The sequence below is a fragment of the Scyliorhinus torazame genome, chromosome 24 (genome assembly GCF_047496885.1).
Source record: "Scyliorhinus torazame isolate Kashiwa2021f chromosome 24, sScyTor2.1, whole genome shotgun sequence".
Lineage (NCBI taxonomy): Eukaryota > Metazoa > Chordata > Chondrichthyes > Carcharhiniformes > Scyliorhinidae > Scyliorhinus > Scyliorhinus torazame.
The window spans coordinates 4,417,503-4,440,073 of NC_092730.1; the positions used below are offsets into that span (position 1 = coordinate 4,417,503).

Genomic DNA, 22,571 nt, shown 5'->3' on the forward strand with positions numbered 1-22,571 from the left:
CAAGTTGTATGGACTGAACTTGGCGAATCCGATCATAACCACTGCTTTCTATATTCACCAAGAAGCAGGTTAATGATTCCAAGCAAGTCTCGCCCCACCCCACGCAGAGCTGTTTACTTGGTGCGCAAGAACGGAAATGCACATTTCACTGTTATCACCCCCCACCCGCTGTTGGAGACGGAGCATAAGCTAGCAGCGGGATCTGGGTGTCTATCCATGACCTTGCTACATCTCCGAAAGCGCCCTAAAGGCACCGCCTACTCCCAAACAACACCTGGACCAGGAAAACAGCAATCCCTTTGATCGACACACATGACTTTCCCCCAAGGAGCTCAAAGTGCGCGTTTGTCGAGTGGCAAGACCATGATTGAGAGAAATGGAGAGAGATTGCAGAACTCTGAGGTACAGAGGGATCTGGGTGTTCTGGTAGATGAGTCAGGGGAAGTTAGTCTGGAGCGAGTGATTATTAAAGGCAGATCGGGGGGGTTAGTGGTTAGCACTGCTGCCTCGCGATGCCGAGGTCCCAGGTTCGACCCAGGCTCTGGGTCACTGTCCATGTGGAGTTTGCACATACCCGGGTTAACACAGCTGTCTCAGTGCCAGGTACTCGGGTTAACACTGCTGTCTCTCAGTGCCAGGGACCCGGGTTAACACTGCTGTCTCACAGAGCCAGGGACCTGGGTGAACACTGCTGTCTCACAGTGCCAGGGACCCGGGTTAACACTGCTGTCTCTCAGTGCCAGGGACCCGGGTTAACACTGCTGTCTCACAGAGCCAGGGACCTGGGTGAACACTGCTGTCTCAGTGCCAGGGACCCGGGTTAACACTGCTGTCTCACAGTGCCAGGGACCCGGGTTAACACTGCTGTCTCACAGTGCCAGGGACCAGGGTTAACACTGCTGTCTCACAGTGCCAGGGACCCGGGTTAACACTGCTGTCTCACAGAGCCAGGGACCTGGGTTAACACTGCTGTCTCACAGTGCCAGGGACCCGGGTTAACATTGCTGCCTCACAGTGCCAGGGACCCGGGTTAACCTGCTGTCTCACAGTGCCAGGGACCCGGGTTAACACTGCTGTCTCACAGTGCCAGGGACCCGGGTTAACGCTGCTGTCTCAGTGCCAGGGACCCGGGTTCACACTGGGACTGACCCTCCTCTATCCCATTCTGGGGTCCGGGACTGACCCGCCTCTATCCCATTCCAGGACATAGGCCCACCACCTTTCCCAAAATGGGTTTAGTGACCAGCTCAGGATGAAGTTGGATTGGCTGCCTGGCTGTGTAGTGTTACTGATCGGGGGGGGGGGGGGGGGGGGGGGGGCTGCCTGGCTGTGTAGTGTTACTGATCGGGGGGGGGGGGGGGGGGGGGGGGGCTGCCTGGCTGTGTAGTGTTACTGATCGGGGGGGGGGGCGGCCTGGCTGTGTTGTAGTGTTACTGATTGGGGGGCGTGGAGAGTCGGGGGCTGCCTGGGGGGGAGGGGGCTGCCTGCAAGGGGGGGCTGCACGCTGGCTGCATTGTAGTGTTACTGATCGGGGGGTTGGGCTGCGCCCCCCACCTGTTAACAAAGCACCAAACAGTTTAAAACCCTATCTTTGATTTTTAAAACTAATGCTTTAAAATTAGTGAAGAAAAAAAAAAGTAGCGATAAAACTCAGTTCTTGTTGCTGCTGTTCGTAGCTACGATGTTGCTGCTGGTCGTAGCTACGATGCTTGCGGTCCTAGTTGATCCCAGCTACGATGCTTGTGACTTCACTGCTAGTAGATCTGGTGCTCGCATCTTTTCTTGATCGTAGCTGCGACGCTGGCGGGTCGCAGTCTTTGGCGGAGCTCAGTGCGCGGAGGACGACTGCGACTCAAGCTGAATCCCGATGAGCGTGGGGAGGTGCGGAGAGGTGCCGGAGGGGAGGATGGGCCGGGGGTTCTGCCGGGCCCCGGGGGGCAGCGGCAGGGCGGGCCGGATCAGCGGGGGGGGGAGGCTGGTTGAGGGGGGGCCGGGACTGGAGGAAGCGGCCCTGCTGCAGGGGAGGGGGCTGGCGGTGCAGGGCCGGGGCTGCAGGCAGAGTCGGCCTGAGCAGCGGGGGAGGCTGGGAGAGGGTGGCTGCGGTCACTGGGGTGGGAGCTGGGGTGGGGGCGGGCAGAGCTGGGGGGGCAGCGGGCACCGGCGTCTCCAGGACCTACGGAGAGACAAGGGGGGTGGGGGGGGGGGGGGGGGGTTGGGGGTAAGCAGGGGGTTAAAAGTACGTCGGCAATGGACACAGAACACATTGCAATGCACAAAATCACACAACGCAGCTTAATATTCAGATCTTCCTAAAAACTGGCTCCTCAAATGCAACTAATATCCCTACAACGCCCCCTCGTACCTTCCTCCAGCCCCCCCCCCCCCCACTACTACCAGCAGGCATCGTATAACTCAATGTACCTCGGCCTCCTCCTCGACTTCCTCCTCGCTGCTGGCTAGTGATTGGTTGGAGCCATTGCCATCGTCCAGTCCTGGCTGAATGCTGGTGGGATGTCCCTGAACCTCCTGCTCTGCCTCCCACTCCTGCAGGATCTCTTCCAGGTTGAACCGGCGACGGTAACTGACGAAGAAAGTGTTCACCTGGGCCAGCGTCTTGTTGCCGATCACTTCCGCAATGGCCTGGAAATTCCGCCCATATTTACGGATTCCTGAACATAGAAACATTTTGGGATTTTTTTTCCTCTGGGGTGTGGGTGGGGCAATTTCCATCTTCCAACATACCGACCCCCCCCCCCCCCCCCCCAAACCAAACAGAGAGCGTCGCCCCGCCCCGGTGCCGAGGAGATGGGGGTAACTGGTGCCCATGTCCACAGCCCTGAGGGGCCGAGTCGGCTTTCACTTCTACCCACTTCCCCTAAAGCCTCTCAACTTCAGACAACACAACATGGATTCGGGGGAATGGGGGTGAAACAGCAACGTCTCCCCTGACAGGTCAACTCAAGCACCATCTAGTACATGAACGGACGCAGCCTGGCAGCCTGACTGAGATCCCTCACTGGGAGGTGCACTGGAGTAAGACGCTGTCAATCTAACTAGAGAAGGATGCGGAGCCTGCACGATTCAAGGAGAGGCGTGGATACCTTGAACAGCGAGCAGCTGCTCTTCGGACGTCCAGCGAGCGTTCAGCTTCGGCGTGGTCTGTGGAGGTGGAGAAGGAGAGAGGGAGTGTTACAATAGCGTTCACTGAGAAACAAACCGCACTGGCACTGGTCAACACTTCAGCGCTAACAGTGAAGTCGCTGCCATTCCTCAAACATCTCCCACCCTCACCAGACACCCCAAAACGATGCACGGCTTGGAAGGACATTTGAAAAGTAGCGGCTGCTGTAGCAGTGCGGCACTCCCTCAGTACTGACCCTCTGACAGTGCAGCACTCCCTCAGTACTGACCCTCTGACAGTGCGGCACTCCCTCAGTACTGACCCTCTGACAGTGCGGCACACCCTCAGTACTGACCCTCTGACAATGCGGCACTCCCTCAGTACTGACCCTCTGACAGTGCGGCGCTCCCTCAGTACTGACCCTCTGACAGTGCAGCACTCCCTCAGTACTGACCCTCTGACAATGCGGCACTCCCTCAGTACTGACCCTCTGACAGTGCGGCACACCCTCAGTACTGACCCTCTGACAGTGCGGCACACCCTCAGTACTGACCCTCTGACAATGCGGCACTCCCTCAGTACTGACCCTCTGACAGTGCGGCACTCCCTCAGTACTGACCCTCTGACAGTGCGGCACTCCCTCAGTACTGACCCTCTGACAGTGCGGCGCTCCCTCAGTACTGACCCTCTGACAGTGCGGCACTCCCTCAGTACTGACCCTCTGACAGTGCGGCACTCCCTCAGTACTGACCCTCTGACAGTGCGGCGCTCACTCAGTACTGGCCCTCTGACAGTGCGGCACTCCCTCAGTACTGACCCTCTGACAGTGCGGCACTCCCTCAGTACTGACCCTCTGACAGTGCGGCTCTCCCTCAGTACTGACCCTCTGACAGTGCGGCACTCCCTCAGTACTGACCCTCTGACAGTGCGGCACTCCCTCAGTACTGACCCTCTGACAATGCGGCACTCCCTCAGTACTGACCCTCTGACAGTGCGGCACTCCCTCAGTACTGACCCTCTGACAGTGCGGCGCTCACTCAGTACTGGCCCTCTGACAGTGCGGCACTCCCTCAGTACTGACCCTCTGACAGTGCGGCACTCCCTCAGTACTGACCCTCTGACAGTGCGGCTCTCCCTCAGTACTGACCCTCTGACAGTGCGGCACTCCCTCAGTACTGACCCTCTGACAGTGCGGCACTCCCTCAGTACTGACCCTCTGACAGTGCGGCACTCCCTCAGTACTGACCCTCTGACAGTGCGGCGCTCACTCAGTACTGACCCTCTGACAGTGCGGCACTCCCTCAGTACTGACCCTCTGACAGTGCGACACTCCCTCAGTACTGACCCTCTGACAGTGCGGCACTCCCTCTGTACTGACCCTCTGACAGTGCGACACTCCCTCAGTACTGACCCTCTGACAGTGCGGCGCTCCCTCAGTACTGACCCTCTGACAGTGCGGAACTCCCTCAGTACTGACCCTCTGACAGTGCTGCACTCCCTCAGTACTGACCCTCTGACAGTGCGGAACTCCCTCAGTACTGACCCTCTGACAGTGCAGCACTCCCTCAGTACTGACCCTCTGACAGTGCGGCGCTCCCTCAGTATTGTCCCTCTGACAGTGCGGCACTCCCTCAGTACTGACCCTCTGACAGTGCGGCGCTCCCTCAGTACTGACCCTCTGACAGTGCGGCACTCCCTCAGTACTGACTCTCTGACAGTGCGGCGCTCCCTCGTACTGACCCTCTGACAGTGCGGCACTCCCTCAGTACTGACCCTCTGACAGTGCAGCGCTCCCTCAGTACTGACCCTCTGACAGTGCAGCACTCCCTCAGTACTGACCCTCTGACAGTGCGGCACTCCCTCAGTACTGACCCTCTGACAGTGTGGCACTCCCTCAGTACTGACCCTCTGACAATGCGGCACTCCCTCAGTACTGACCCTCTGACAGTGCGGCACTCCCTCAGTACTGACCCTCTGACAGTGCGGCACTCCCTCAGTACTGACCCTCTGACAGTGCGGCACTCCCTCAGTACTGACCCTCTGACAGTGCGGCACTCCCTCAGTACTGACCCTCTGACAGTGCGGCACTCCCTCAGTACTGACCCTCTGACAGTGCGGCACTCCCTCAGTACTGACCCTCTGTCAGTGCGGAACTCCCTCAGTACTGACCCTCTGACAATGCGGCACTCCTTCAGTACTGACCCTCTGACAGTGCGGCACTCCCTCAGTACTGACCCTCTGACAGTGCGGCACTCCCTCAGTACTGACCCTCTGACAGTGCAGCACTCTCTCAGTACTGACCCTCTGACAGTGCAGCACTCCCTCAGTACTGACCCTCTGACAGTGCGGCACTCCCTCAGTACTGACCCTCTGACAGTGCGGCACTCCCTCAGTACTGACCCTCTGACAATGCGGCGCTCCCTCAGTACTGACCCTCTGACAATGCGGCGCTCCCTCAGTACTGACCCTCTGACAGTGCGGCACTCCCTCAGTACTGACCCTCTGACAGTGCAGCACTCTCTCAGTACTGACCCTCTGACAGTGCGGCACTCCCTCAGTACTGACCCTCTGACAGTGCAGCACTCCCTCAGTACTGACCCTCTGACAGTGCAGCACTCCCTCAGTACTGACCCTCTGACAGTGCAGCACTCTCTCAGTACTGACCCTCTGACAGTGCAGCACTCCCTCAGTACTGACCCTCTGACAATGCGGCACTCCCTCAGTACTGACCCTCTGACAGTGCGGCACTCCCTCAGGATTATACCGCGTGAAATGGCTTCAATCATGTCCAGAATAAATCAGCTCGGTTCAGTTGAGACACACTTGTGTGTGAAGAGTTAGTGGGTTTGAAATGCACTGCTATACTGGGGGAGTGCTGTATAGTTGACAGTGCTGTTCTCTGAATGAGTCATTCCCCCCAATGCAATTTAGGTGTATTGAATATAACTTTATTGGTAAATTTGTAAAGGAACATCTGTGATCATGGTGACTTTAATCTGCATATAGATTTGGTACTGAAATTAGTCACAGAGGAGGAATGTCTGGAGTGTGTACGGGATGGATTTCTGGTCGTGTGTTGATGAGCCAACAAAGGAACAGGCCTTTGATGAGAAAGGATTCGTTGGCAATCTATTTCTGAGAGAACCCTTGGGGATGAGTGACCATAATATGGTCACATTCTTTATCAAGGTGGATAGTGGGGTTGTTGATTCTGAGACCAGGGTCCTGAACCTCAGTAAAGGTAACTGTGATGGTGTGAGGCACCATGAGCTGGGTATGACGGACTGGGAGACATTACTGAGAGGAAGGACAGCGGACAGGCAATGGCAATTCAAGGAACAAATGGGTGAACTTCAAAAATTGATTATTCCTATTTGGCGCAAGAGTAGAAAGGGAACTGTGGCCAAACCATGGCTTACAGGGAAATTAGAGATAGTATTAGATTCAAAGAAGAGGCATAAAAATTAGCAAGAAATAGCAATAAACCTGAGGATTGGGAACTGTTTAAAATTCAGCAAAGACAGACCAAGGGTTTAATTATGAAGGGGAAAATACAATACGAGAGTAAGCTAGCGGGGAACAGAAACACGGACTGGAAAAGTTTCTTTAGGTATGTACAGAGAAAATGGTTAATAAAAACTAATGTAGGCCCCTTACTGTCCCTTCAACTAAGGGGAGCAGCTGCTCCCTCTCCACCCTGTCCATGCCCCTCGTAATCTTGTCCACCTCGATCAGGTCGCCCCTCAGTCTTCTCTGCTCCAGAGAAAATAACCCGAGCCTATCCAATCTCTCTTCATAACTTAACTGTTCCATCCCAGGAACATCCTGGTGAATCTCTTCTGCACCCCCTCCAGTGCAATCACATCCTTACTGTAATGTGGCGACCAGAACTGCACACAGTGCTCCAGCTGTGACCTCACCAAAGTTCTATACAACTCCAACAGGACCTCCCTGCTTTTGTAATCCATGCCTCGATTGATAAAGGCAAGTGTCCCCTATGCCTTTTTCACCTCCCTATTAACCTGCCCTTCTGCCTTCAGAGATTTATGGACAAACACGGCAAGGTCCCTCTGCTCCTGAGGAATTCCCAGTGTGGTGCCATTCATTGAATATTTCCTTGTTAAATTGCTCCTTCCAAAGTGTAACAGGGTGGGTGCAAAGCCGGCTGAGCTGTAGGAGACAAGAACGGTGATGACAGACGTCTGCTTTAGTGACTGGACGTCAGTGTCCAGTGTCGGACCACAGGGATCTGTGCTGGGCCCCCTATTATTCATCATTTATATAAACAACACAGATGACTATGTGGGGGGTGGGGGGATCAGTAAGTTTGCGGATGACACAAAGATTGGCCGGGTGGTTAACAGTGAGGCTGAGAGTCCCGGGCTACAGGAAGATACAGACGGGATGGTCAACTGGGCAGAAAAGTGGCAGATGGAATTTAACCCTGAAAAGTCCGAGCTGATACATTTTGGAAGGAGCAATTGTTATTAAATTTAGTACCAATTAATTAATTACAATAAAATAAATACTTATTAAATTTAAGCTACATGGTCCCTTGCGCTAGATTTCTCCAATAAATAGTAAATACTAACTGCACTAATCTCCAACAGGTGAGTTATTAATACTTATTGTTCCGAAACTCCTCCTCCCGGAGTTGGCGCCAATCCATCCTGCCGGCTAGTTAGATTAACTCCAATTCTCTATCGCCGTTCTTTGCTTGTCCTTGTTACTGCTAATTTCCCTATGGAATTGTTCCTCCAGATTGGAGGGTAGCGAATATAACCCCGCTATTCAACAAGGGAGGTAGGGAGAACACAGGGAACTGTAGACCAGTGAGCCTAACGTTGGCAGTAGGGAAGTTGCTGGAGTCCATTCTCAAGGATTTCCTAGCACAGCAATTGGAAAGCAGTGGTGTAATCAGACAGAGTCAACGTGGATTTACAAAAGGGAAACCATGCTTGACAAATCGACTGGAATTCTTTGAAGATGTGACGAGTCGAGTTGACCAGGGGGAACCGGTGAATGTGGTTTATTTAGACTTTCAGAAGGATTTCGACAAGGTCTCATGTAGCAGATTAATATGTAAAGTTTAAGCACATGGGATTGCGGGTAGTGTCTTGAGATGGATAGAAAGCTGGTTAGCAGACAGGAAGCAAAAAGTTGGAATAAATGGGTCTTTTTCTGATTGGTGGCAGTGACTAGTGGGGTACCACAGGGATCTGTGCTAGGACCCCAACTGTTCACATTATATATTAATGGCTTCAAAGCGAGAGGATTTGTGTATAGTGTAGGGGTCAATTACTAGGGGGGCATAGGTTTAAGGTGAGAGGGGCAAGGTTTAGAGTAGATGTACGAGGCAAGTTTTTTTTTACAGAGGGTAGTGGGTGCCTGGAACTCGCTACCGGAGGAGGTAGTGGAAGCAGGGACGACAGTGACATTTAAGGGGCGTCTTGACAAATATATGAATAGGATGGGAATAGAGGGATACGGACCCAGGAAGTGCAGAAGATTGTAGTTTAATCGGGCAGCATGGTCGGCACGGGCTTGGAGGGCCGAAGGGCCTGTTCCTGTGCTGTACTTTTCTTTGTTCTTTGTATAGGAATAGAGATGTTTTACTGCAATTGTACAGCGCATTGGTGAGGCCGCACCTGGAGTGGTGTGTGCTGCCGACCAGATGGGATTAGGGTAATGCTCATGGGGAGGGTAAAACGCAACGTGACTGTGTGGGCCAAACCGCCTGCTCCCACCCGGTTCTGTCTCTGATTCTACACGTTCCGCTCTGCAAATGTAGAGGTCTCGCTATTTGAAGTAAAATGGAAACTTCTTGCCATGTTGGGCGAGCCAATATTCCTCCACCAAACATCAGCCGGTGCTGCACTCGGCTCCAACAGAAACACCAACTGTCTCAGTATAAATACAAGTATTGGAGGATTCGAGCAACAATGATGGGAGTGAGGTTTAGCCACGTTGCACCCTTACCTCCGGTGGTCGCAGTTTGTCAATCCCGCCATCCAGTGTCTGTTTCAATGAGCTGTTTATCTGTTTTATTGTCTGCACCTGTGGTACAGACGTGACGCAAAAAATTAACATCTCCGGTGATAATGGAGGAACAGATACAACAACTGCATTGTCACCATCTTCCCCATCTCTTCTTCCCCAGAAATTCATTGCATTTCCCCATCAAACACTCCCAGGACAGGTTCAGCACGGGGTTAGATACAGAGTAAATCTCCCTCTACACTGTCCCCATCAAACACTCCCAGGACAGGTACAGCACGGGGTTAGATACAGAGTAAAGCTCCCTCTACACTGTCCCCATCAAACACTCCCACACAGGTACAGCACGGGGTTAGATACAGAGTAAAGCTCCCTCTACACTGTCCCCATCAAACACTCCCAGGACAGGTACAGCACGGGGTTAGATACAGAGTAAAGCTCCCTCTACACTGTCCCCATCAAACACTCCCAGGACAGGTACAGCACGGGGTTAGATACAGAGTAAAGCTCCCTCTGCACTGTCCCCATCAAACACTCCCAGGACAGGTACAGCACGGGGTTAGATACAGAGTAAAGCTCCCTCTACACTGTCCCCATCAAACACTCCCAGGACAGGTACAGCACGGGGTTAGATACAGAGTAAAGCTCCCTCTGCACTGTCCCCATCAAACACTCCCAGGACAGGTACAGCACGGGGTTAGATACAGAGTAAAGCTCCCTCTGCACTGTCCCCATCAAACACTCCCAGGACAGGTACAGCACGGGGTTAGATACAGAGTAAAGCTCCCTCTACACTGTCCCCATCAAACACTCCCAGGACAGGTACAGCACGGGGTTAGATACAGAGTAAAGCTCCCTCTACACTGTCCCCATCAAACACTCCCAGGACAGGTACAGCACGGGGTTAGATACAGAGTAAAGCTCCCTCTACACTGTCCCCATCAAACACTCCCAGGACAGGTACAGCACGGGGTTAGATACAGAGTAAAGCTCCCTCTGCACTGTCCCCATCAAACACTCCCAGGACAGGTACAGCACGGGGTTAGATACAGAGTAAAGCTCCCTCTACACTGTCCCCATCAAACACTCCCAGGACAGGTACAGCACGGGGTTAGATACAGAGTAAAGCTCCCTCTACACTGTCCCCATCAAACACTCCCAGGACAGGTACAGCACGGGGTTAGATACAGAGTAAAGCTCCCTCTACACTGTCCCCATCAAACACTCCCAGGACAGGTACAGCACGGGGTTAGATACAGAGTAAAGCTCCCTCTACACTGTCCCCATCAAACACTCCCAGGACAGGTACAGCACGGGGTTAGATACAGAGTAAAGCTCCCTCTACACTGTCCCCATCAAACACTCCCAGGACAGGTACAGCACGGGGTTAGATACAGAGTAAAGCTCCCTCTACACTGTCCCCATCAAACACTCCCAGGACAGGTACAGCACGGGGTTAGATACAGAGTAAAGCTCCCTCTACACTGTCCCCATCAAACACTCCCAGGACAGGTACAGCAAGGGGTTAGATACAGAGTAAAGCTCCCTCTACACTGTCCCCATCAAACACTCCCAGGACAGGTACAGCACGGGGTTAGATACAGAGTAAAGCTCCCTCTACACTGTCCCCATCAAACACTCCCAGGACAGGTATAGCACGGGGTTAGATACAGAGTAAAGCTCCCTCTCCACTGTCCCCATCAAACACTCCCAGGACTGGTACAGCACGGGGTTAGATACAGAGTAAAGCTCCCTCTACACTGTCCCCATCAAACACTCCCAGGACAGGTACAGCATGGGGTTAGATACAGAGTGAAGCTCCCTCTACACTGTCCCCATCAAACACTCCCAGGACACGTACAGCACAGGGTTAGATACAGAGTAAAGCTCCCTCTACACTGTCTCCATCAAACACTCCCAGGATAGGTACAGCACGGGGTGAGATACAGAGTAAAGCTCCCTCTACACTGTCCCCATCGAACACTCCCTGGACAGGTACAGCACGGGGTTAGATACAGAGTAAAGCTCCCTCTACACTGTCCCCATCAAAGACTCCCAGGACAGGTACAGCACGGGGTTAGATACAGAGTAAAGCTCCCTCTACACTGTCCCCATCAAACACTCCCAGGACAGGTACAGCACGGGGTTAGATACAGAGTAAAGCTCCCTCTACACTGTCCCCATCAAACACTCCCAGGACAGGTACAGCAGGGGTTAGATACAGAGTAAAGCTCCCTCTACACTGTCCCCATCAAACACTCCCAGAACAGGTACAACACGGGGTTAGATACAGAGTAAAGCTCCCTCTACACTGTCCCCATCAAACACTCCCAGAACAGGTACAGCACGGGGTTAGATACAGAGTAAAGCTCCCTCTACACTGTCCCCATCAAACACTCCCAGGACAGGTACAGCACGGGGTTAGATACAGAGTAAAGCTCCCTCTACACTGTCCCCATCAAACACTCCCAGGACAGGTACAGCACGGGGTTAGATACAGAGTAAAGCTCCCTCTACACTGTCCCCATCAAACACTCCCAGGACAGGTATAGCACGGGGTTAGATACAGAGTAAAGCTCCCTCTCCACTGTCCCCATCAAACACTCCCAGGACAGGTACAGCACGGGGTTAGATACAGAGTAAAGCTCCCTCTACACTGTCCCCATCAAACACTCCCAGGACAGGTACAGCACGGGGTTAGATACAGAGTGAAGCTCCCTCTACACTGTCCCCATCAAACACTCCCAGGACACGTACAGCACGGGGTTAGATACAGAGTAAAGCTCCCTCTACACTGTCCCCATCAAACACTCCCAGGACAGGTACAGCACGGGGTTAGATACAGAGTAAAGCTCCCTCTACACTGTCCCCATCAAACACTCCCAGGACAGGTACAGCACGGGGTTAGATACAGAGTAAAGCTCCCTCTGCACTGTCCCCATCAAACACTCCCAGGACAGGTACAGCCCGGGGTTAGATACAGAGTAAAGCTTCCTCTACACTGTCCCCATCAAACACTCCCAGGACAGGTTCAGCACGGGGTTAGATACAGAGTAAAGCTTCCTCTACACTGTCCCCATCAAACACTCCCAGGACAGGTACAGCACGGGGTTAGATACAGAGTAAAGCTCCCTCCACACTGTCCCCATCAAACACTCCTAGGACAGGTACAGCACGGGGTGAGATACAGAGTAAAGCTCCCTCCACACTGTCCCCATCAAACACTCCCAGGACAGGTACAGCACGGGGTGAGATACAGAGTAAAGCTCCCTCTACACTGTCCCCATCAAACACTCCCAGAACAGGTACAGCACGGGGTTAGATACAGAGTCAAGCTCCCTCTACACTGTCCCCATCAAACACTCCCAGGACAGGTACAGCACAGGGTGAGATACAGAGTAAAGCTCCCTCTACACTGTCCCCATCAAACACTCCCAGAACAGGTTCAGCACAGGGTTAGATACAGAGTAAAGCTTCCTCTACACTGTCCCCATCAAACACTCCCAGGACAGGTACAGCACGGGGTTAGATACAGAGTAAAGCTCCCTCTACACTGTCCCCATCAAACACTCCCAGAACAGGTTCAGCACGGGGTTAGATACAGAGTAAAGCTTCCTCTACACTGTCCCCATCAAACACTCCCAGGACAGGTATAGCACGGGGTTAGATACAGAGTAAAGCTCCCTCTCCACTGTCCCCATCAAACACTCCCAGGACTGGTACAGCACGGGGTTAGATACAGAGTAAAGCTCCCTCTACACTGTCCCCATCAAACACTCCCAGGACAGGTACAGCATGGGGTTAGATACAGAGTGAAGCTCCCTCTACACTGTCCCCATCAAACACTCCCAGGACACGTACAGCACAGGGTTAGATACAGAGTAAAGCTCCCTCTACACTGTCTCCATCAAACACTCCCAGGATAGGTACAGCACGGGGTGAGATACAGAGTAAAGCTCCCTCTACACTGTCCCCATCGAACACTCCCTGGACAGGTACAGCACGGGGTTAGATACAGAGTAAAGCTCCCTCTACACTGTCCCCATCAAACACTCCCAGGACAGGTACAGCACGGGGTTAGATACAGAGTAAAGCTCCCTCTACACTGTCCCCATCAAACACTCCCCGGACAGGTACAGCACGGGGTTAGATACAGAGTAAAGCTCCCTCTACACTGTCCCCATCAAACACTCCCAGGACAGGTACAGCACGGGGTTAGACACAGAGTAAAGCTCCCTCTACACTGTCCCCATCAAACACTCCCAGAACAGGTACAACACGGGGTTAGATACAGAGTAAAGCTCCCTCTACACTGTCCCCATCAAACACTCCCAGAACAGGTACAACACGGGGTTAGATACAGAGTAAAGCTCCCTCTACACTGTCCCCATCAAACACTCCCAGAACAGGTACAGCACGGGGTTAGATACAGAGTAAAGCTCCCTCTACACTGTCCCCATCAAACACTCCCAGGACAGGTACAGCACGGGGTTAGATACAGAGTAAAGCTCCCTCTACACTGTCCCCATCAAACACTCCCAGAACAGGTACAACACGGGGTTAGATACAGAGTAAAGCTCCCTCTACACTGTCCCCATCAAACACTCCCAGAACAGGTACAGCACGGGGTTAGATACAGAGTAAAGCTCCCTCTACACTGTCCCCATCAAACACTCCCAGGACAGGTACAGCACGGGGTTAGATACAGAGTAAAGCTCCCTCTACACTGTCCCCATCAAACACTCCCAGGACAGGTACAGCACGGGGTTAGATACAGAGTAAAGCTCCCTCTACACTGTCCCCATCAAACACTCCCAGGACAGGTATAGCACGGGGTTAGATACAGAGTAAAGCTCCCTCTCCACTGTCCCCATCAAACACTCCCAGGACAGGTACAGCACGGGGTTAGATACAGAGTAAAGCTCCCTCTACACTGTCCCCATCAAACACTCCCAGGACAGGTACAGCACGGGGTTAGATACAGAGTGAAGCTCCCTCTACACTGTCCCCATCAAACACTCCCAGGACACGTACAGCACGGGGTTAGATACAGAGTAAAGCTCCCTCTACACTGTCCCCATCAAACACTCCCAGGACAGGTACAGCACGGGGTTAGATACAGAGTAAAGCTCCCTCTACACTGTCCCCATCAAACACTCCCAGGACAGGTACAGCACGGGGTTAGATACAGAGTAAAGCTCCCTCTGCACTGTCCCCATCAAACACTCCCAGGACAGGTACAGCCCGGGGTTAGATACAGAGTAAAGCTTCCTCTACACTGTCCCCATCAAACACTCCCAGGACAGGTTCAGCACGGGGTTAGATACAGAGTAAAGCTTCCTCTACACTGTCCCCATCAAACACTCCCAGGACAGGTACAGCACGGGGTTAGATACAGAGTAAAGCTCCCTCCACACTGTCCCCATCAAACACTCCTAGGACAGGTACAGCACGGGGTGAGATACAGAGTAAAGCTCCCTCCACACTGTCCCCATCAAACACTCCCAGGACAGGTACAGCACGGGGTGAGATACAGAGTAAAGCTCCCTCTACACTGTCCCCATCAAACACTCCCAGAACAGGTACAGCACGGGGTTAGATACAGAGTCAAGCTCCCTCTACACTGTCCCCATCAAACACTCCCAGGACAGGTACAGCACAGGGTGAGATACAGAGTAAAGCTCCCTCTACACTGTCCCCATCAAACACTCCCAGAACAGGTTCAGCACAGGGTTAGATACAGAGTAAAGCTTCCTCTACACTGTCCCCATCAAACACTCCCAGGACAGGTACAGCACGGGGTTAGATACAGAGTAAAGCTCCCTCTACACTGTCCCCATCAAACACTCCCAGAACAGGTTCAGCACGGGGTTAGATACAGAGTAAAGCTTCCTCTACACTGTCCCCATCAAACACTCCCAGGACAGGTACAGCACGGGGTTAGATACAGAGTAAAGCTCCCTCTACTGTAGTTGGCTGTTATTTCCCATTTCCTGTATCTGGCATTTTTTGTTGAGCTATTGTCACAGGACAGACTTGACAATCTCTTTGAATTTCGGATCCCAAAACCAGGGAACTAGGACCCCATTCCCCTTCCCCCACAACACCCTCCCAACCCCCACCCAGAGCTTTGGGCTGCGTTTGCCTCCAGAAATGGAAGGTGGGGATGCAAACCGCTGCCCCGTTAAGCGTGTAACTGCCCTCAGTCCCACCCCGCACCTCACCCGTCGCACTTGCATCACCTGCCGTTTGATGGAGATGAGTTGAGAGTCCAGTTGTCGGAGTGAGATGGTGGCAGCGTTGGGGTTGGCGGAGACTCCTGCCACCTCCTCCTGACTCAGGTACATGTCCTTGGGCGGCCGTCTCTTTGAGCGAGGAGGGTGGTGGCGATACTGAATGCTCTGCGACTCTCTCTTCACCGATATCGATTTGCCGTTTGCGGGTTTTGGTTCCCCGGGACGCTGCGGAACGGGGAAGGACCAGAAGCAGAGTTTAAAACAGTGTGTGTTCAGCTTTCCTCCCCTTTTAAAACCCCCCTCCCACAACAAGCATTCTCTTTCTGGTTTGCTCTTGCTGTGCTGACGTGGATGTCAAGGCCAGGGGCAGAGCTGATCCACCTTAACTGCTGCTAGCAAGACTTTCCCTGCACAGATTTCCAAACCCCCTTCAATTGCGTCTTTTCTAAACGCTAAGAAGCTATGTGGGCGAAAGAGCAGCAGAGCAATTCTGGGATGCAAGTCGAGAAATCATTACAAGAAAGTGGACAGGTATCAGCATAGAGTCACAGATGTTTACCGCAGGGAAACAGGCCCTTCGGCCCAGCTGGTCCATGCCGCCCAGTTTCTATTACTAAGCTAGTCCCACTTGCCCACATTTGGCCCATTTCCCTCTGTACCCACCCGGCCCACGTAACTGTCTAACTGCTTTTGTAAAGGACAGAATCGTACCCGCCTCTACCACTGCCTCTGGCAGCCCGTTCCAGATGTTCCCCACCCTCCGTGTGAAGACATTTCCCCTCTGGTCTCTTTTCTATCTCTCCCCTCTCACCTTTAACCTATGCCCTCTATCTAGAGTCCTCTACCTTTGGGAAAAGATGTTGACTATCTACCTTATATCCACACATTATTTTATAGACCTCTATAAGATCACCCCTAAGCCTCCTACGCTCCAGTGAAAAAAGTCCCAGCCTATCCAGCCTCTCCTTGTAACTCAGACCATCAAGTCCCGGGAGCATCCTCGTCAATCTCTGCTGCGCTCTTTCCAGTTTAATAATATCCTTCCTACAATCGGGTGACCAGAACTGCACACAGTATTCCATGTGTGGCCGTACCAATGTCTTGTACAACTTCAACAAGACGTCCCAACTCCTGTATTCACTGTTCTGACCAATGAAACCTCGCCTGCCGAATGCCTTCTTCACCACCCTGTCCACCTGCGACTCCACCTTCCAGGAGCTAAGAGAAGCCTGATGGAAGGTTGGCTTTTCCCGTGACGGTGGTGTGACAGCTATTCAGGGTCCTGCCAGTCACACCTCCTCGAGACGCATCCTTTGTTTCTTCCCGTGCCCCACTCCCACACTCGTTATCCTAACGCTGTGACAATAATTAACCGTTATTCACCCCCCCTCATCACAGACCTTTCCTTGTGTTCTGCTCCCAACCTCCACCCTCTCCAGTTCCTCGGAAGCTACTACATTCCGGAATAAAGGCAAAATGCTGCCGGCGCTGGAAATCTGAAATAAAAACAGAAAATGCTGGAAATGCTCAGCAGGTCTGGCAGCGCCTGTGGAATGCCGAGGACGGAATGCGGAACAGGAGGTCCTGGTCCTCCAGTTTGTGTTGGGAGCAAACCTGCTGAGTTGATCCGAGTCCATAGAATCCCCACAGTGCAGGTGGTCACCTGGCCCATCGAGGCTGCAACGACCCTCTGACAGGGCACCCGACCCGAACCACTCTCCTGCCCTATCCCCGGAACTCCACCCAACCAGCACATCTCTGGACCGTGGGAGGAAACCGGAGCACCCGGGGGAAACTCACGCAGACACGGGGAGAACGTGCAGACTCCGCACAGACAGTGACCCGAGTCGGGAATCGAACCCTGGTCCCTGGCACGGTGAAGGAACAGTGTTAAGCCGGGTCCCTGGCACTGTGAGACAGCAGTGTTAACCCGGGTCCCTGGCACTGTGAGACAGCAGTGTTAACCCAGGTCCCTGGCACTGTGTGACAGCAGTGTTAACCCGGGTCCCTGGCACTGTGAGACAGCAGTGTTAACCCGGGTCCCTGGCTCTGTGAGACAGCAGTGTTAACCCGGGTCCCTGGCACTGTGAGACAGCAGTGTTAACCCGGGTCCCTGGCTCTGTGAGACAGCAGTGTTAACCCAGGTCCCTGGCTCTGTGAGACAGCAGTGTTAACCCGGGTCCCTGGCACTGTGCGACAGCAGTGTTAACCTGGGTCCCTGGCTCTGTGAGGTAGCAGTGTTAACCCGGGTCCCTGGCACAGTGAGACAGCAGCGTTAACCCGGGTCCCTGGCACTGTGAGACAGCAGTGTTAACCCGGGTCCCTGGCACTGTGAGACAGCAGTGTTAACCGGGTCCCTGGCACTGTGAGGCAGCAGTGTTAACCTGGGTCCCAGTCACTGTGTGACAGCAGTGTTAACTTGGGTCCCTGGCACTGTGAGACAGCAGTGTTAACCCGGGTTCCTGGCACTGTGAGAAAGCAGTGTTAACCCGGGTCCCAGTCACTGTGTGACAGCAGTGTTAAATTGGGTCCCTGGCACTGTGAGACAGCAGTGTTAACCCGGGTCCCTGGCACTGTGAGACAGCAGTGTTAACCCGGGTCCCTGGCACTGTGAGGCAGCAGTGTTAACCCGGGTCCCTGGCACTGTGAGACAGCAGTGTTAACCCGGGTCCCTGGCACTGTGAGGCAGCAGTGTTAACCCAGGTCCCTGGCTCTGTGAGACAGCAGTGTTAACCCGGGTCCCTGGCACTGTGAGGCAGCAGTGTTAACCCGGGTCCCTGGCACTGTGAGACAGCAGTGTTAACCCGGGTTCCTGGCTCTGTGTGATAGCAGTGTTAACCCGGGTCCCTGGCTCTGTGTGATAGCAGTGTTAACCCGGGTCCCTGGCACTGTGAGACAGCAGTGTTAACCCGGGTCCCTGGCTCTGTGAGACAGCAGTGTTAACCCGGGTCCCTGGCTCTGTGAGATAGCAGTGTTAACCCGGTCCCTGGCACTGTGAGACAGCAGTGTTAACCCGGGTCCCTGGCACTGTGAGGCAGCAGTGTTATCCCGGGTCCCTGGCTCTGTGAGACAGCAGTGTTAACCCGGGCCCCTGGCTCTGTGAGATAGCAGTGTTAACCCGGGTTCCTGGCACTGTGAGACAGCAGTGTTAACCCGGGTCCCTGGCACTGTGAGACAGCAGTGTTAACCCGGGTTCCTGGCACTGTGAGACAGCAGTGTTAACCCGGGTCCCTGACTCTGTGAGACAGCAGTGTTAACCCGGGTTCCTGGCACTGTGAGGCAGCAGTGTTAACCCGGGTCCCTGGCTTTGTGAGACAGCAGTGTTAACCCGGGTCCCTGGCTCTGTGAGACAGCAGTGTTAACCCGGGTCCCTGGCTCTGTGAGACAGCAGTGTTAACCCGGGTCCCTGGCTCTGTGAGACAGCAGTGTTAACCCGGGTCCCTGGCATTGTGAGACAGCAGTGTTAACCCGGGTCCCTGGCACTGTGAGACAGCAGTGTTAACCCGGGTCCCTGGCACTGTGAGACAGCAGTGTTAACCCGGGTCCCTGGCACTGTGAGACAATAGTGTTAACCCGGGTCCCTGGCCCAGTGAGACAGCAGTGTTAACCCGGGTCCCTGGCTCTGTGAGACAGCAGTGTTAACCCGGGTCCCTGGCACTGTGAGATAGCAGTGTTAACCCGGGTCCCTGGCTCTGTGAGACAGCAGTGTTAACCCGGGTCCCTGGCTCTGTGAGACAGCAGTGTTAACCCGGGTCCCTGGCACTGTGAGACAGCAGTGTTAACCCGGGTCCCTGGCACTGTGAGACAGCAGTGTTAACCCGGGTCCCTGGCTCAGTGAGACAGCAGTGTTAACCCGGGTCCCTGGCTCTGTGAGACAGCAGTGTTAACCCGGGTCCCTGGCACTGTGAGACAGCAGTGTTAATCCGGGTCCCTGGCACTGTGAGACAGCAGTGTTAACCCGGGTCCCTGGCACGGTGAGACAGCAGTGTTAACCCGGGTCTCTGGCACGGTGAGACAGCAGTGTTAACCCGGGTCCCTGCCACTGTGAGACAGCAGTGTTAACCCGGGTGCCAGTCACTGTGTGACAGCAGTGTTAACCCGGGTCCCTGGCACTGTGAGGCAGCAGTGCTAACCCGGGTCCCTGGCTCTGTGAGACAGCAGTGTTAACCCGGGTCCCTGGCTCTGTGAGACAGCAGTGTTAACCCGGGTCCCTGGCTCTGTGAGACAGCAGTGTTAACCCGGGTCCCTGGCACTGTGAGGCAGCAGTGTTAACCCGGGTCCCTGGCACTGTGAGGCAGCAGTGTTAACCCGGGTCCCTGGCACTGTGAGGCAGCAGTGTTAACCCGGGTCCCTGGCACTGTGAGACAGCAGTGTTAACCCGGGTCCCTGGCACTGTGAGACAGCAGTGTTAACCCGGGTCCCTAGCTCAGTGAGACAGCAGTGTTAACCCGGGTCCCTGGCACTGTGAGACAGCAGTGCTAACCCGGGTCCCTGGCACTGTGAGACAGCAGTGCTAACCCGGGTCCCTGGCTCTGTGAGACAGCAGTGTTAACCCGGGTCCCTGGCTCTGTGAGATAGCTGGGTTATTCCTGCATTCTCTATTACATTTCCCATTCTCCCCAGTTCTGATGAAAGGTCAGTGATCTGATAAATCTGCTGCCTGACCTGCTGAGTATTCCCAAGGCTTTCTGCTCTTATTTCAGGTTCATAGCAGTCAGGGTATTTTGCTTTTGTTCAGCCGCAAACCTCTGCACAGACCCCACATGGAGCAACGACATTGAGTTCTGGGCACTACACTTCAGGAAGGAGATACTGTGCTTGCAGGAGACGCAGCACCCACTGACCAGAATGACACCAGGATGAAAATGGGGTAAATGATGCTGCCAGTTTGTACAGACAACTCTTGCATCGTTTTCCCCACAGCTGACCTAAATGAGGTGTTTAAAATGATTCAAGGATTCAATAGGGTAATTGAAGAGAACAAAGGGGCAGAAACTTAAAATCGGAGCCAGGGCGCCCGGTGGTAATATCGGCAAGCTCACCCCCATGGACGGTGGAGTGGGAATCTGGAATCGAGGGCATGAAGCAAGCGGCAGGAATTGCCTGACAGGCTCGAGGAGCTGAATGGCCCCCTCCTGCCCCAGCGTCAGACCACACCCCAGGGTTAAACGGAATGGCCACAGAGGAGAACGACAACATGCTGCGCATGGCACTGGGTTAGGCCGGGGGCGAAGAACGCAAACCCATACATTAACTGGAGCCAAATCCTGCAGCGGAGAGGGGAGTTAAATGGTCCTTTTGAGAACACTGGATAGTCTTTATTAATAATAATCTTTGTCACAAGCAGGCTGACATTAACACTGCGATGAAGTTCCTGTGAAAATCCCCTAGTCGCCACATTCCAGCGCCTGTTCGGGTACACAGAGGGAGAATTCAGAATGTCCAATTCACCCAACAGCACGTCTTTCGGGACTTGTGGGAGGAATCCGGAGCACCCGGAGGAAACCCACGCGGACACGGGGAGAACGTGCAGACTCCGCACAGACAGTGACCTAGCGGGGAATCGAGCCCGGGACCCTGGCGCTGTGAAGCAACAGTGCTAACCACTGTGCTATCGTGCCTCCCCTTAACATCTCAACACAAAGGGTACAGCAGGACAACGCTGAACAAACTGACCTCTCTCTTGACATCAGGCTCGTAATCGCTGTCGTCTGCGATCTGCACTGTCACTTCCTCTGCCTCATCATTACTGCAGAGTGAAAGAAATAAAAATGAAAGGGGTGAAAATACAGGAGATAAAGCTGGGCCTGGACAATACCCAACTCCAGCCTGGCTCAGCACGGGACTCCAGCCTGGTCAACACGGGACTCCAGCCTGGACAACACGGGACTCCAGCCTGGACAACACGGGACTCCAGCCTGGCTCAACACGGGACTCCAGCCTGGTCAACACGGGACTCCAGCCTGGCTCAGCACGGGACTCCAGCCTGGCTCAGCACGGGACTCCAGCCTGGACAACACGGGACTCCAGCCTGGACAACACGGGACTCCAGCCTGGCTCAGCACGGGACTCCAGCCTGGACAACACGGGACTCCAGCCTGGCTCAGCACGGGACTCCAGCCTGGTCAACACGGGACTCCAGCCTGGCTCAGCACGGGACTCCAGCCTGGCTCAGCACGGGACTCCAGCCTGGACAACACGGGACTCCAGCCTGGACAACACGGGACTCCAGCCTGGCTCAGCACGGGACTCCAGCCTGGACAACACGGGACTCCAACCTGGACAACACGGGACTCCAGCCTGGTCAACACGGGACTCCAGCCTGGCTCAGCACGGGACTCCAGCCTGGACAACACGGGACTCCAGCCTGGCTCAGCACGGGACTCCAGCCTGGACAACACGGGACTCCAGCCTGGACAACACGGGACTCCAGCCTGGACAACACGGGACTCCAGCCTGGCTCAGCACGGGACTCCAGCCTGGACAACACGGGACTCCAGCCTGGACAACACGGGACTCCAGCCTGGACAACACGGGACTCCAGCCTGGTCAACACGGGACTCCAGCCGGGACAACACGGGACTCCAGCCTGGACAACACGGGACTCCAGCCTGGACAACACGGGACTCCAGCCTGGACAACACGGGACTCCAGCCTGGACAACACGGGACTCCAGCCTGGACAACACGGGACTCCAGCCTGGACAACACGGGACTCCAGCCTGGACAACACGGGACTCCAGCCTGGACAACACGGGACTCCAGCCTGGACAACACGGGACTCCAGCCTGGACAACACGGGACTCCAGCCTGGACAACACGGGACTCCAGCCTGGACAACACGGGACTCCAGCCTGGACAACACGGGACTCCAGCCTGGCTCAGCACGGGACTCCAGCCTGGACAACACGGGACTCCAGCCTGGACAACACGGGACTCCAGCCTGGACAACGCGGGACTCCAGCCTGGACAACACGGGACTCCAGCCCGGACAACACGGGACTCCAGCCTGGACAACACGGGACTTCAGCCTGGACAACACGGGACTCCAGCCTGGACAACACGGGACTCCAGCCTGGACAACACGGGACTCCAGCCTGGACAACACGGGACTCCAGCCTGGACAACACGGGACTCCAGCCTGGACAACACGGGACTCCAGCCTGGACAACACGGGACTCCAGCCTGGACAACGCGGGACTCCAGCCTGGACAACAC

General features: G+C 54.5%; 1 protein-coding gene across 1 annotated transcript in view; it reads right to left on the minus strand.

Annotated features, from left to right (window-relative positions):
- Positions 1-1,590: 1,590 nt before the first annotated feature.
- The window catches only part of LOC140399836 (REST corepressor 3-like), a 117,328-nt gene continuing 96,347 nt past the window's right edge, over positions 1,591-22,571 (minus strand). The window contains 8 exon segments of the mRNA XM_072489289.1: positions 1,591-1,971; positions 1,973-2,173; positions 2,422-2,669; positions 3,102-3,159; positions 9,101-9,178; positions 15,361-15,579; positions 16,755-16,850; positions 21,031-21,103. Coding sequence (XP_072345390.1) covers positions 1,828-1,971; positions 1,973-2,173; positions 2,422-2,669; positions 3,102-3,159; positions 9,101-9,178; positions 15,361-15,579; positions 16,755-16,850; positions 21,031-21,103 — 1,117 coding nt within the window. The 3' untranslated portion in view covers positions 1,591-1,827.